Source organism: Zonotrichia albicollis, chromosome 2 (assembly GCF_047830755.1).
Source record: "Zonotrichia albicollis isolate bZonAlb1 chromosome 2, bZonAlb1.hap1, whole genome shotgun sequence".
NCBI classification, from domain to species: domain Eukaryota; kingdom Metazoa; phylum Chordata; class Aves; order Passeriformes; family Passerellidae; genus Zonotrichia; species Zonotrichia albicollis.
This window is the reverse complement of record NC_133820.1, coordinates 114,468,788-114,484,619: the sequence shown is the minus strand read 5'-3', so window position 1 is coordinate 114,484,619 and position 15,832 is coordinate 114,468,788. Positions and strand designations below refer to the sequence as shown.

At 42.2% G+C, this 15,832-nt stretch overlaps 1 protein-coding gene across 4 annotated transcripts in view; it reads left to right on the top strand.

Annotated features, from left to right (window-relative positions):
* TMEM45A (transmembrane protein 45A) overlaps window positions 1-15,603 on the top strand; it is a 30,412-nt gene extending 14,809 nt beyond the window's left edge. For 2 of the 4 annotated variants that reach the window (XM_074536087.1, XM_074536086.1), the window contains 5 exons: window positions 4,462-4,671; window positions 6,588-6,800; window positions 7,925-8,109; window positions 10,276-10,421; window positions 12,277-15,603. In XM_074536087.1, the coding sequence (XP_074392188.1) occupies window positions 4,482-4,671; window positions 6,588-6,800; window positions 7,925-8,109; window positions 10,276-10,421; window positions 12,277-12,370 (828 nt within the window). In that variant the 5' untranslated portion in view covers window positions 4,462-4,481 and the 3' untranslated portion in view covers window positions 12,371-15,603. Of the gene's footprint in view, window positions 1-2,384; window positions 2,578-4,461; window positions 4,672-6,587; window positions 6,801-7,924; window positions 8,110-10,275; window positions 10,422-12,276 lie in introns of those variants that run through there. The other 2 variants (XM_074536089.1, XM_074536088.1) reach the window with 2 other exon arrangements.
* The last annotated feature ends 229 nt before the right edge of the window (window positions 15,604-15,832 follow it).

The following is a 15,832-nucleotide window of genomic DNA, read 5'->3' as shown; positions in this document are numbered from 1 at the left end:
ACTGACCACTTACGGCAGAGCTGGGTCTCGCTCTCTGCTGAGACACAGACCTTTGTTATTCATTCTTTTCTATTCTTAGCTTAGCTAGCCTTCTGAGAACTTTGTCTTCTATTCTTTTTAGTATAGTCATAATGTAATATATATCATGAAATAATAAATCAAGCCTTCTGAACATGAGGTCAACATTCTCATCTCTCTCTTCATCCTGCAACCCTTGTGACCACTGTGACAGTTGTGGGCAGCAAGGAATGTTTGCTGCTGAGAACGAGGCTGTGGCTCTGCCAAGAGACTTGGCCCTGAAATCACTGAGGGTAAAAGAGAGGGTCTTGGGTTTGCACATCCTGCAACATCAGTCTGGCATTGCAGATAAAGACTGATAAGGCTCTGTAAAAATAAGCCCTCAAATTTGTCAAGTATTGTCATAACATGCTGATGCCACCTTTATCCAGTAAATAGCACCTGCTGTACCAAAACTGTCTGGCTCTCAAGCTGTGCAGAAGAGCTGGCAGATGTTTTGTCCCAGGCTGCACAGGGGAATGCCAAAGTGCCTCATGGAAAGGCAGCAGCCTGACATATTGTTCTCCTCTTCTTTCACCTCTCATTGTTCTCCTTTCTGCCTCCCACCTCCCAGATGCATCTCCTGGCCCCACAGTGACTTTCCTACTGAGGAGTCTGGGCTCAGCCTCACCACACTCCCAGTTTCATACAAAGCCCCCAAATTGTGCAATATCCCCAGTTTATTTGCAGACAAAACTTCTCAGTCTCATCAAAACAGTGGGTGTTGGCAGGTGACTTCTAGACTCACCAGAAGGAGCTCTCAGGCCTGAAAAGAGAAAACTCATGAATTGGGAAGTTTAATCAGTTCAAGGCAAGCTCTGTTATGATGTTTTTAAGTTCACTAAAACTTTAAAGTGTAAGTTGTATAACTCCTTTCTGAAACCAGCTGTGTTGAGATGGGGCATTCCAAAGGTTTGCCACAACAGCTGGCCACCAGAATTAATCTGTGCCTTTCTAGAGAAATCCTACAAAAAATCCCTAACACCTTTGGATGAACTCAGTCTGAAGTTGACACCCTCTAAAGCTAATAATACGTGATTGTACTTCTTTTAGCAAAAAAGTAATTTTTCTGGTTCTATTTTGTTTACGCTGGATGTGGAACATCAGCTGCTGTATCAGTCTTTTCTTCTTTTTGCTTGTTTTGAAAGGCAAAAAATAGTTCAAAACAAAGTTTCTTGATAGTTTGTCTAGATTTAGTGCAGAAAAAACCTCCAGTGTTTAAAAATCTTGGTAACCCAGGTGTGAATTTACAGCTTAAGAATTGCTTTTGAAGTTTTACTACAAATGATCTCAACACAATTCTTCATTTCACTCCTACTGTAGCTGTACTCTCCTAAGGGAAGGTTATTCAGAGGTTTCATTTATCTTTCTAATCAATTGTTTTGCTTTGATGTGCAGTACAGGGCAAATTGTTCCTCTTGAACTGCTTTGTACCTGTGCTGAATAATAATGATAATGAATAAAGCCTTGTCAATGAGCTGTGCTCAGTGAGGTGAGATGTGGTGAGGAAAAGCCACTCCCCTCTTCCTTTCAGTCAAAGAAGGGAAAAGACCAATGTGACTGAAAAGACAGCAATACCTTCCAGGCCAGCATGTTTAAAAAACCTCAGAAATTAAGGTTTGAAAAGCAAAATAAGTATTTTAAAGGTTAAAGCAAAGTTTAGAGCACTGTCTAAAGCTGTTAGTGCTGCCCTTTATTGAGGCAATCAGTGGTGCAGTGAGTACTGGTAGGGATGTGCAGGCAGGCCAGAGTCTTCGAACTAAAGGTGCCCCAAAATGAAAAAAGAACCTCTTGGCTGAGACAGCAGGGTCTGGGTCCCACCTGTGGGGCTGAGCTTTCCAAACCCCACCAGTGAGAGCCCCACTGTGCTGTGGGTGCTGCAGGGTGAGCAGTGCTTTCCCCACCTGCAATAAAACACACAGGCAGCAACTCAGCAGAGCTCTAAGGGTTGTGGGGAGGCAGAAAAGGCAGAGAAAGGCTCTCCCAGCTCCTGGACCCTCAGCTGCTGGAGGCCTTCCCCACACAGTGGGAACCCCAAGTGGGAGTCCTTTATATTTTGCCCATAAACATGTTAGGAATAAGAAGCTTGACTTGGCCAATATTCAAGCAACAATCAATTTATTAATTAATATGGTAAAGTATGAGCAATACAGTGCTGGGTACAGTGGGAGAAGTTTTCCCTCCAACTGCACACTGATAGTTGAGGCTTACAGGCATTTATAGGGGTACTCATAAGCTTTCTCAGCAGTTTCTATTCCAGTTTTTACTCATCAGCAGTTTATATTCCCATTTTTTACGTCACAGTTCTATACACTATTGTGATTTAGTTTTTCTCAGGATGTATCTCAAAGGAGTATCCCCAGATGGTGGTGGTCTGGTTTCCGAAAGAAGAAAAGAGGAACCCCATCTGGTGAATGAAGTCCAGCTCCCCAGATGTGGGTCCACCTTTTAATTGCAAGGACTATAAATCTCATAACAGTGATGTCCAGCTTCCCTTCATTGAAACTATAAATCCTTGAGGTGATGTTCATCTTCCTTTTTCAAGCTGTTTTTCTCTGTTTTGTTAAGGCATGAGATAAGCAAGTTTCCTTTATATATATTCCAAAGCTATAGTTTCAAGGATACAAGCAACATTCTAAAATTATACTTCAAAAGGTTATTATTGCAAAACTCTTTAAAGGCTTAACTACAAGCAAAGAGCAACATCCTTAATGCTTTAATTCCAATGCTCCTAAATCAACCAGGGTTAATTGCAAGCAAAAGATACTTTCAAAGCCTTTTTCCATGCTTTACTTTCCTCAGTTATTATTAGAATTCACAGGTCTCCCATTGTTGGTCTCCACACATCTCACAATCACAAACACACACGCTGCCTGTTTGTACCTGACACGAAACACAGCTCTGTATTTCACAAACATGTCCCTTGTGCTCCCTTTGCTGCCCCATGCCTGGCAGGGGATGCTTCCCATCTCCACATGCTCTGCTTCCCAACTTCCACATGCACACACCAGACCCTGCAACACCTGCAGGGGCACACCCAGGGATGTCCTTGCTTGGGCAACCAGCCTCACATTTCTCTGCTCTTGTGCTTCCCCAGTGCTTCCTAGAAACTAGGTAAGACTTTATTCATTATTCATTATCCAGGGAAAGCTTTTAAAGCTCAGCTCTCCCCCTCAGCAGCCCTTAGAGTGGGAGAGTTCAGCTCTGGAAGAGGAGGGGACAGGCAGGGGCTGCAGGATTGCATCCTGTTTAAATCAGGCCAGACTCATGCTACGCATGAACAGTCACATTTTCTTTGTTTCTCCTTTGTGGCTATAGAGGCCACTTTCCTCATGCAGTTGGGATAGTCTTAGGAGAACTCCAGGGCCTGTGCATGTGGAAAAGTTTCTCTTCTTAAAAAAAACAACTCTAAAGCTTTCAGTGGAGTTTAGCCTCCAGAAATAGGAGAGGGCTCACACAGACTAGACAGCCTTACATGAACCCTGCAAGTGCTCCATGGCCCAGAAGCTGCAGTTTAAAACTTCTTATGCAGAGCTGACCATAGGAAATACTAATGAAAAAGAAAAATATACTAGAGCTTCCATGTTCCATTCATAGCCAGACAGCTCCAGTGCAGTGGGGCAATTGCACTTTTAGGTCAGCAACAATAATAACAGAAAGTACAGACTGCCAATCCTTCTGAAGTGGTTATTCTTGAGTATTGCCTGTGCAGAGACTCAGTGTGCCTTTGGGGCTTGAGGCACAATAACTCAATTTACAATATCTTAAAGAAAAATTGCAATTTAATGTTAGAACTGTCATTTTAATGAAGCCACTGGCTCAAAGGCAATTATCCCAAATTTTGGGATGATGACCAGAATTACTGGGATTATGAATGGCACTGCTTTTAAATGACTACATAGTCCTGACCAAGTAAGAAATTTGTCACACAGTGCACTTGATGTACTTGATAATATATATCTAGTGGTGGGTGCATAATTAACCCATAAAATAATGAGAATTACTTCATGTTTGTAAGTCATAACAAGACAACAAGGATTGAAATAAAAAAATACAATTTACTAGTGAATATTTACCCATTTGATGGGTACATAGTGAGTATATAGGTTCTCTCTTTTGCTACCACAACTTCTACAGCAAGACACAGTGTGCCATGGCTTTTCCTTCTCCTACCCTGCTGGCTGCCAGCTCTGCATTTCAGGTCAGCTGCTCTGCTGCTTCTGCAAAGCTGTGAAACTGGGGAGGCTGGCTGGGAAGAGAAGTACCCAAATTTATTTTTAAATTAACTGTGAGTACTCAGTTCAGTGACACCTGTTTGATCTATGCAAGGAGATACTTTAGAATGATAACCCACAGAATTCTCCCACTATTTCCATAACCAGTCTCTGTTTATTTCTGCCTCAGGTATTGCCTAGCAGAAAACCATGGGCAATTTCAAAGGGCATGCCCTCCCTGGAAGCTTTTTCCTTCTTTTTGGCTTGTGGTGGTCAGTGAAGTACCCACTGAAGTACGCCTGCAGAAAGAACAAGAACGTTTGCTACCTTGGTTCCAGGGCAGCATTCCAGCGCCTGGAGTTTGTGGAGGGCATCATCAAAGCTGTCTTTGCCCTCATTGGTAAGTGAGGTGAACTAAGGGCAGCCTGTACCTTCTAACACTTTTTGCTTTAAATTTTGTTCTCTGAGAAAATGAATCTCCTTTCGTTCTGCTCTTTTGCCCTTTACCACTGAGAAGTGCTGTTATTACACAGCTGTGGCCATAACAGGGTTTCCGTCCATAGTGCTCTTCTGGAGCTTCTGTGAGGTCTCCTGACCACTCTGGACCACTTGACGGCTCCTGACCACATCTCAGTGCTCATGTACTGCTCCCTGTTCAGGGAGGGAGACAAGATGTTTAGGCAAGGGGCTCCATGTGCACGCTGGGAGCACCAGACAGTGAAGGTGTTGCTTTTCTATTTTGAATTCAACCACCTCAGGTGTTGGAAGCCTCCGCTGATTTATTGATAAAATATGTAAATGATGCAGATGATTTTTTGGATTCATCTCAGTCAAAAGTGAAAATGTTCACACAAACAGACTGACTTCCAGCTCTTATTGCTGCAGGACTGTTGTGATGGGGTGTGGGGAGCTGTTTGTCCTTCTGTTGTGTCCAGGCCTGGTGCAAACCCACTAGGATGGCTTTGGGAGCTGTGTAGCTGGCTGAAAGTGTTTAATTCTTGTTTACATCCTGGCAGGCTGTGTGGCAGTGATATGGCTTTAGAAGGTAAGTAAACTAAACAACAGGGGATCTGAGGAGCTCAGCACCTGCAGCTCAAGTTGAAAAATAGCTAAATTTTAAGCATTTTTGCACTTCTAGATTCTATTTATCTACTCTTCTTTAGATGCCCAGAGTTGCCTCATTTTTAATCAAGGTGCAGGCTGTGACAAAATCTTGTTCTTGCTTTTCCTTCCTCTCTGTTAAGATATATCAGCACTGAAGGGAAGTTGTGTCTACAGTTTTATCATTAGAAAATGATAAAAATCTAAATAACAGCATTCATTTTGAAGCATGATTGTGGACATCTTTCCTACAAATCTCCCAGTCTGTGGCTAGAGGTAGTTTGGCAGCTAAAACATTAATGTACTCGTTTTATTTTCATTTTGAAACCACAAGTTCTTATTTTAACATGTGGAAATTCCAATTCAAATCAAAAGTATGGAAAAGCTGCTTGGCTAAGACAGACATAAAGGCATCAGGAGTAAAACCTGCTGTTTCCATGTTAGGAAAACTGGAAATAAAGGTGGAACAACACTGCATTTGCTCTACAGCGTATCTGTTTTTACAGCAGGATGCTGGCCTGTGCTTTATAAACAATGTAATCATCTTTTATGTTTTAAAAGCAGAACAACTTTTAAACCCTCCCCAAACTTCATTGATCATATAAAGCATTTAAAAGCAGTTTTCCCTTGCTGGAGTACCTCAGTTAGTTAGCAAAACACTTAGGGGCCAAGGTAAGGGAGAGAGTGGGGCAGTGATTCAAATTCTCACTCCCTGTACATTCCCATGGGACTTCTAATAACTCTGCACGGTGGAGGGGTTTCCTTTTATGTCTTTAGAGGAAAAATCCCCTTTGAATGAGTCTGAACTCTGTCATCCTGCATGTGGCAGGGCACTGAAATGGTAAATCTTTCTTTGGGAGACTTCAGCGTGTGTTATGCTCATGTTTGAACCATTGGAAAAGGCAGCTGAAAAATTTGGTCAGAATACTACTACCATAGCAATTGTTTAAAAGAAGAAAAAGCAGCTCATAATAAGCTGTTTTCATTTTCATTGCTGGAAACTGCAAGATGCAAATAGTTCCACCAGGAGTGGAGCTGAAGCCTGATTTCCCCTGGCCCTCCGCTCTCCAGGTTATGTGATGCTAAAACCCCAAACTTACTGGCGTTATGCTGCATGGGGATGTACTGCTGCCTCTGTTGTTTGGGTAAAGACTTGCCAGCAGTTTATACCTTAAGCACCAGAACAAATGATTTTTCATCTTGTTTCATGCACAGGGATGGTGGCTGAGCAGTTTGTTCCTGATGGACCTCATCTGAAGCTGTACAACTACGAGAAGAAGCACTGGGACCACTTGATGAACTGGCAGCATGCCACCATGTACCTCTTCTATGGCATTTCAGGGCTGGTGGACATCGTGGCTCACGGCACCAACGCTCTGCCAGCAGCCATGGACAGGATGATGCTTTCCATAGCAGTCTTCATTGAAGGTCAGTTTACCTCTCCCTGCAGGGATGTGCATGAATCCCATGGATGGGTGTTGATCATTGCATTGTGTCGTGGTTTGAAAAGACAGGTGTCTACTAAGGAAGCAGGAGCCTCCCCTGAAATGGAAAATGTAAACCCTCTCCCTCCAAATTGTTATAAATTTTAAATTAAGGGGCTCTCAGACAAAAATATGGGAGCAGGAATAACATTTTATTTTCTTCTTTATTAGGGAAGCAAATAAAAAGATAAAATAGACAATGCAGTAAACTAAAACAACACTGACAGAGTCAGAATACAACCTGACACCCTGTTGGTCAGGGCGTTGGTAGCAGTCCAGTTAGAAATGTGACTGCAGTCCTCCTGGAGTGTCAGGTGTGATTCTGTTGGAGCAGTGACCCTGTAGAAGGGTGTAGTCTTCCTCTGAAGATCCACGGGAAGAAGCAGCTGTTCCTTTGGGAATCCAGTGGAGAAGCCGTGCAGTTATTCCAGTCCCTCCAGATTATATCTGGGTAGGAATGCTTGGCTCCTCCCTCTGGGTGGAGCATCTCACAATGGGATGTTATAGTTCTTATCAGTCATGCAGTGACATTCAATGACCTGTTATCAGAAGATGTTCCCTCCTGAGGGAGGGTGGGTGTGGAAGAGATAAGGAAAACTGCCCAATGAACAGAAGACAACTGCCATACAGATGGCAAATAGAATACAATTTGCTTGGCAATCCAGGACAGTGTGGGAATTTCAAATCAGCCTTGCAGAATAACCCTCTGGGAGCTGCCTGTTTCACTCCCTGAAACACTTCAAGAAGATCACAAAAAGATCAGTCTTGGCCCTTCTTACACTGCCCACTGCCGTAGAGGTGTATCCTAGCTTTCCCACCTGCTTAGACAGCAACAGAAATGTTATGGAAATAGCAGCAAAAGCCTGTTTTGGGTAAGTGCTCAGCAGCTCAGGCATGTGTTTGCTGCAGGTACTGACAAGGTGCACAACTGGTTAGCTAAAGCCAGTGTGAGTGAAGGTGATACTGGCATAAAGAGAAATGCCAGAAATGTTTCACTGTTTTCTAAAAGCAGATGGAGGGAAATTGCAAGGGAAGAAATGGTCTTAAACTGATCACAATTTATTCCAGGTTTTCTCTTCTGCTACCATCTTCATGGGAGAGCCATGCTGGATGTCCATGTTCATCAGTTACTGCTGTTTGCTATCTTTGGAGCTGCTGCCTGCATATTTTTGGAAGTGTTTTTCCGTGGCAGCATCGTGCTAGAGATGCTCCGTACAAGCCTCTGCATATTACAGGGCAGCTGGTTCTGGCAGGTGGGTCACATTTCTGTCTTTGTCATTTCTTCCTCACCAAAATTAGTCATTTAACCCTTTGCAGATGTTTTACAGGTTGTGGATATGCCTTTTAAACACAGACCTCAAAAGACTTACAAAAAATAAGTTACTTTAAAAAGATGCAGAAAAAAAAAATCCTTTAAAGAGATAAAACTACTTCTCATAGCCATTTTACAGAAGAAGAAGAAGCTTCTGTAAAATGGCTATGAGAAGTACTTTTATCTTCAAGTGCCTTTTATTTGAATCAATAAAGAAGCTTAAGTGTTTTCCTTGAGTTCTCCACGTTACAGAGCTCTCTGATTCCTGTAACATCCTATTACAATCTTGCCAGCCAAGTGGCAGAGATTTTAGAGCATGGAAGTAGATGTTGTTCTTTACAAAGAGAGTCTCTACTGTCAGCTGCTGGAGCAGTGAGTAGACACTCAGGACAGGTGAGGCAAAGGCCTCACTGACAATGCCAAAAGGTATTTAAATTACAGATTCTCATTAGGAGACTGGCTGGTGGAAAGCCTCCTGCTTTTCTAGTGCTCTGGGAGCTGAGCAGAAAAAAGAACAGCCAAAACTTTGATTTTTTAGGGATGTGGCTCCTGAAAGGACTCTTCAAAATGCAGCTTCCATGCCCTTACTTACTCGTGAGTCTATCCAATAACAAATATTTGACAGTGAATCTTTCTCTGCTGTCAGAACAAGAGACAGATTTAAGGAGCTGCTAGGAATTTGTAACAGAAATAGGAGCACTGGTGCTGATGTGTGTTTCATCTTATAGTGGGGAATTGAGGTCACTCCAGTGATTTTTCCTTCCGGCGTGTCTAGACTGGCTTCCCTTTTTTCTATGCTGACCAGACAAGATGAATAAAAATGTTTGCTGTTTCTTAGGAGAACTGGACACTCAGCAGCAAATCAAATATTTAAATGCTTTCTCTGGCATGGAGACAGACCTCAGAACTGGCTGTATTTTTCTATAAGTGAACTCAAGAATGTGATGCTGCAGCAATTGCTGTTTCATTTTCTTGTTTTATTTTCTCGTTTGCAAACTTCCAGCCAGTGATTTAAGAAGCTTTACATAGGAGGAATAGATGCAACAATTTATTCATTTTTTTCTGCCTAATCTAATTTTAGAACAGATTATTTCTTTAGCTCTAGAGACAATGTGGGTTTTGTTTCAAAGTAAAAATTGAAGTACTAAAAATAGAAGAAATTTAAGTGTGGCTTTTTTCACACCTGCATCAGACTTCAGCCATCTGTGTGACTGAAAACCACACACTGGCTGCAGCACAGGAAATTCGTAAAAGGTAAAGGGACTTTCTTTCTGCATCATCAACACCCTCATTCATTGAATTCTCTGCATGGAAATGCAAAATTCACTCCCCTCTTCTTCCTCTCCTCTTCCCATTTTCTAAATTCCCAGCTAAACTGCTGAGTGAGGACTTTGAATAGTACTAAGCAGTACAGAGGGTTGGTGTTTGTCATGCAAACCCTGCATAGCCACAGGATTCACCATTTTCCCATTTTATGCACAAATATGAATCTGATCTTTCCCAGCTCTGAATAAAAAATCAGCTATGTATTTCACATGAACTTACAGTCTTGCATGAGGAAGCTCCATTTTTATGCCATTTCTGACCTTTCCCTTGGATGGCCTGGAAGAAATAGAATTGTGGCTCCCCTTTATTTATTCTTTGATTATTCATCTTCCCAGCCCTGTAATGCATTCCCAGCCTTACAGGGAATGTAATGCATTCCCTTCTTCCACTGCTGGGAAGAAGGGAGGCAGTGCAAATGGCCAGGCAGCTTTTCTGATCCATGAGGAGATTTCAGTTCAGAGCACACAGGGCTGAGCAACAGCCCTTCTCCTTACAGTGCATAATTGTGATGGTTGCAGGGCTGGGATGTTGGGCAGGCTCCTTAATTTTCTGGGCAAGAGCACTGGGTCTCTGGGACTGTCACTTTATCTTCAAAGGCATTTCTGCACAGAGCTGTTTAAACCTACAAGACTGACTACAAAATTGTTTCTAATAAGAAACACAGAAATAAGCAACACCATAAGAAAATTAAATGTCTGCCTTGTCATGGGTAGCATAAAACACGATATGGCACAGGATGCTCACCAAATGAAATGTACAAATCTCTTTTATTTTATTACAGATTGGCTTTGTGCTTTATCCCCCAAATGGAAGCCCAGAGTGGAATCAGACAGATCACACTAACATGATGTTCCTGACCATGTGCTATTGCTGGCATTATGCTTTTGCTTTTCTTATACTTGCAGTGAATTACACAATTGTCAGCTGGTAAGTTACTTGAAACACTAAAACTTTGGTGACTTGTCTATTTAGTCTACTAGGAAATTTATTTTAGAAAAGTTTCCCTGACAAATGAAAGGGTTTCTATGAAGTAATTGTCTTGCAAGGTAAAATAAAAATAGTTATTAGTAATCAACAAAAAGCACATGGTATTGCTCCAGTAAAAAAGGGAAAAATGCATCCATAAGTGCAGCTCTGATAGCATAGCACGTATACATCTCACATAAAATGAGCACCAATAGTCTTCCACATTTGTAAGTGCATATAAAGTCAGAAGTAGGAAATTTGTTTTACCTGCAGACCCCAACTGCTCATCTCTGCTAATTTTAAGTGGCTTAGAGAGCAGGCTTCATGATTTTACTGGGAAGATTGTTACACAGAATTCCTGCTAGAAATTTCCTGTGATCAAACCTGATTTCTTTTTCACTGGTCATTTTCACTCCCTAACGTCTAAAGTTTGCCCTTTTCCTCACTGCCCAGTGCTAATTCTGACAAAATTCCAACTGCAGTGTTAATTTGGCTGTAAAAATGCCTCTGCCATCAGATCACAGAGTGCGATCACCTTCTGTCCTCAGGATTTACCAAGCCTTTTCCTGCAGTGTCCTAAACATGCTTCTCACCGTTGCTTTATCCCTACCATCCCAATAGCCCTATTTAATCCTGTTAAATACATAGCTCTTCCAGTCTTGATTTGCACTGAGGTGCCAGTTCCTTTTGTGTCTCAGTCTGAAAGGCACCAGCACCGGAGGCTGGGTAACTGCTTTGCTGTGTAAAGAGGGGCAGCTCTTGAGGAAGGGGCAGCAATCTCTGGTCCCTTCTGATGCTGGGACCAGTGGCTGCTGCAGCATCAGGTGAGGCCTCAGAGAAGGTCGGACACGGCGCTCTGGCAGAGCTCCCCTCTGAGGGTGGTTTGGCCAGGCTCTTTCTCACAGCTTTATGGTCCCTTCCCAAGTGTGCACAGCTCCTGCACAACACTGAACTTTCTGGGGGGCTCACTGAGGTTTGTTTGAAGTGCTCTGGGATATGTCCTTAGGAACAAGAGCTTGCAAGCTGCACAGTCAGGATGGATCAGTAAAGGCAGCACTTCCTAACCACAGAATGAGTCATCCTAACTCACTGAATGTTGGAACCCAGGAAATTCCTCTGGCTGCCCTGGAGGGCTGGAGCCCCTGCCCAGGGGCCTCACAGACCTTGGCACAGAGCCCAGGACCCCTGTGCCTTTGATTTAGCCCTTTGAAAAAACAATTACCAACCTTATATGAAGAATTACAAGCCACAAAAGTTTAAGTAGAATAATAGTGAATTTATCACAGGGTGAAAAATAGATTTTTTGCGGTTTTTAGAATGGGGGCTCAGGGGGCAAGATGGAGGAATCTGGGCATATCCAGCATTTCTCCTCATTCCTCTTGGCCTCCATCTTCTGCTGTGATGCTGGCACTTTTAGATTGGTTTAGAGTAGAAGCTCACTGTCTAACATAGGTGATAGGTATTGGCAAGTAATTGTAAATATTGTATACGTAGTTTTTAGTATAAAGACATAACACCACCCCGAGGGCAGGCAGAGTGCCTCTGTCTGTCCTGCTGAATGGGCCTTGGCAGGTCAGGATAAAGAATTTTATAGACAAGAAACAATAAACAACCTTGAGACTGAGAACTGAAGAGCTCTGACTCCTTCGGGCGCCAGGCTGGGAAAAGAGACTTTCTAATGCATCTCGGGGGTCACTCTGACCAGCTAGAGATCACAAGAACTGATGAGATACCAGATTTAAGCAGGATTTCACCATGTGGAAAATGGTCAGATGAGCCTTTGAGTTACCATTGACATCTTTGTTGTTGTTTCCAGGGCAGTCCGTTCGAAGATTAAGCAGTCCCAGTCCATGGAAATGGGTTTACTGAAAACATCTGAACGAGATCATGAGTCAGAAGAAGAAATTTAGCATGAGTATGTCTTGACCAGTTTACCCACTCCAACCATTAGGCTAATTGATACCTCATTTCTACATTTTTTTGCCATCTTATTCATTCTTTACTATGACTTGCTTTGCAAATATCAATCCCCTACGATGTCTACATCTACACAGTTGTTGGTTTTGGTTTTTTTTGTGAAGGGTAAGCTTGATATTGATTCATGGTGGTTGCACTAGTACATTGCTTATCACATGCTTCACAGAAAATCAGACTAGTATTAGACAGACTTGATGTGGATGAGGTGACACAGGGAAGTCTGTATGTTTGCCTTATTAAAAGCTAAGCAAAATGTTTTTCAGCCACTGCTGGACATGAAGTTTCCATAATCAGGGTGTCTGAATATGTGTGTTGGTTGCCCTGCAAGTACCTCTGGATAAATAACTGTGCAGACCTGGATAACAGTAGAACAAGATAAAGAAACCACAGTCTTGCAGCTGTTCTGTGTAACAATTCTGTGTCTCTACTTGTAGCTCTGTGTTAAACAGGAAGAACTTCTCACTGTGAACCCATTGAGTGGTTCACTGAAGAATGAGCAGAGACACCACCAAAGCTGGCAGGAGGACCAAAGATGTGCATGGTGATCAAAACCCAGTGTGGTTGTTTGTGCTTGTGCCTAGCCAGTCCCGTCTCTTTGCTATCCTTGGACTTTCCAAGGCAGTGGAAGTGACCCTGCCTTCCCTGGAACAATTTCTTTTCCAGAAAGGCTGAGGGGTGTCCAGTCAGGCAGCACCTAAGTGCAAAACCAGTTTCTTTCCTCAAGCTATTTCCTTTCCTCAGGTGGAATTTGGTGGTTTTCTGCAGGATTCACAGCAGACATGTGAGCCACCACCTGAGTCAGGAGTGGGTATTTCTGCTCTGTGGGCAGGATGAGATGGTTTTGCATCCCTTTCCCTGTATCACTCTTCAGCCACCAGGCAGCCTGCATTGCTGCACACTGAGCTGTGGGAGGGCAGATGTTGCCTTTTAGTAGCTCCATACCCAGCTACTAAATCCAGTGAGAGAATTAAAAAATAACACCACTTTTAATTGCATTTATTTTCTCCATACAAACTGATTTAGTGAAAAGCATAGTGTTCAATGCCAATGGCAGCAAAATGATTGCTTAAAAAAGCTAGCTAATAAAATAGTTTGTACCTCAAAGGGATCCCAAAAAATCCTTACAGGCTTTTTCTAAAACTACTTTACCTTCAATACAACATAAATATTTACTTCACTTTTAAGTTCTACCTTTTATCTCCCCCTTTTCAAGGAGCACCTTTACAAGCTGCACATGCTGTTAATGCTGTGTTTTAGTCTGTCAGCTTTGTCAGTGCCTTTCTAGAATCAGCGGTGGTGTTTATTCTGAAAGAGATTGTCAGAAACTACTTTGCTTCTCACAGGCAGGAACAATGCAAACTGCAAACTTTGCTGCTTTTCTTTATAAATGCATTTAATACCGTGTAAATATTAAGGTGCTGTATGTCTAAACCAAAGAGAGAACCTAAGCAGGATGAAAAGCACAATAAACTGTCTGAGCTTTTGTAGGTCTTCTTAGAAGACTTCGGTTGTTAAGTTTTAAAATAATTTTGGGTGTTTGCCAAGTATTGTGAAGTAACACCTGTAACCAGGTGCCAGATTATCTAGATGAATCTTTGGAAAGCAAGAGTAGTTGGCTCACATACATTTTTACATTTACAAATGTTAAGAAGGAAATTGCACATTGCTAGCCAAAGATTGCTTTCCTTAGCAATTGTTGGCCCTTTTCCAGTGCCTTTCTCTGAGGGCTCTTGGAGATTTTGGCAAACTTTAGTAAAGCCTGTCACAAACCTTAGCAAAGTCCAGGACATTTTTGTAAGATAGGTATTGGAATGGTATATTTGTAGCTCTGTGTCTCAGCTTTACAGTGATCTTATTACAAACTCTGAAATTATTCTATTTACTCCACTCTGCAAATCTAAGACTGGAGTTTGATTACTGTGGTTCCATTAAAATCAGATTTTCTGTAGAAGGAAGATCCAGGGCTTCCCTGAGGAGCTTGCCTGTTAATTGCAGCAGGGATACATTTGCCAAATGTATTCCTGTTTGGATCTTACCTTCATTGCACCACATCACAGTTGTCTCTAAATTGTGGGGATTTTTTTTAAAGGGCAGATCCTTTTTCCTGTTAGAATGGTTGAGCTACAAAGCTTCTGTAGTACTGGGTAGAGAGGATGATATTTGTGCATCAAAGAGAACCTGGGGATTATTACAAAAGTCTGTCACAATAATAAAACCAATTGATGAAGTGAACCTCATGGGCAAGCTGTGCACATGGAAGGTGCTTAGGAAAATCTCCTTTTGAAAACAATTACCTGCTTTTACAGAAGCAAAAAGTGACAGTACTTGAATTTATTGGACAGAGAGTGGCAGCCTGATACTGCCCCTCCCCTGGGGAGGAGCTGGGGACTCTGGCTCTGTCCTTATCCAGCCGTGGCTGTAGAGCTGGGTCTTTTTGGGGAAAAACTGAGCAGGATCTGGCCTGCACCTCCCTCTGTGTCCCTGCTGTGAATCTCCTGTAAATGATCACAGAACTGGGTGAATAAACCCAACACATGTCTGCTGGTTTTGGTGCAATCATGCTTAGCAAAGACACCTCTAAAGGAGATGAAACTGGAGGCTGATGCGATCTGACACAGAACTGTAGGGCAAGTTTGTGCAAAAGGCTCTCTCCTCACATTAGGAAATGTGGCATTGCATTATCAAGCTTGGGGAAATGCAAGGAAAAACAGATCCTGTAGTCTCAAAGAAACAGTAATTTTGGGAATTTAATTTTTAATACTTACAGTACATGGAAAGTGAGTGTCATAGTGGGGGTTTGTGCCTTTTGGCACCTGTGTATGGTGCCACAAAGGAGAGGAACACCCTGTTTCAGAGTGAGGTTTTGCTACATGGAACACCTGACCCATTCTCCTGTGTTCTAGAGAGATGCCCAGGAACAGTGGGGCATCTATCACAATGAAAAAGGTACAGCCTTCATCATTTCACAAGCAGCAGGCATTGCCTGAGTTGAATGAGGGGAGGGAAGTCCAACAAGTTTACAAACACCACTCAGAAAAAGGAAGCTGCTCTCAAGAAAATTTAAATTATTTTTAAATATTGGTGCCTTTGAAAAACTATATGTTAGTTTTTACTAGACAAAATACAGCTGTAATTTTATTTAAATAAAATTGATTTATTCATGTAAGACGTCTGTCATGTTTTCTGGGGAAAAAATATAACCATTTATGGGACAGAATGGGATGGGATAACACTGTCATAACACATCCAGGCTTTTGAACAAGTTGCACTTTAATTCAAGAAAGGTCAGTACTACCTTGTCATTAGAAACTGAGATGTTTGTTCTATTTAAATGTTTTAAATGTATTATTTAAATTATTTTTTCCCTTGTAACTAAACATAGCATGAACGAAGAG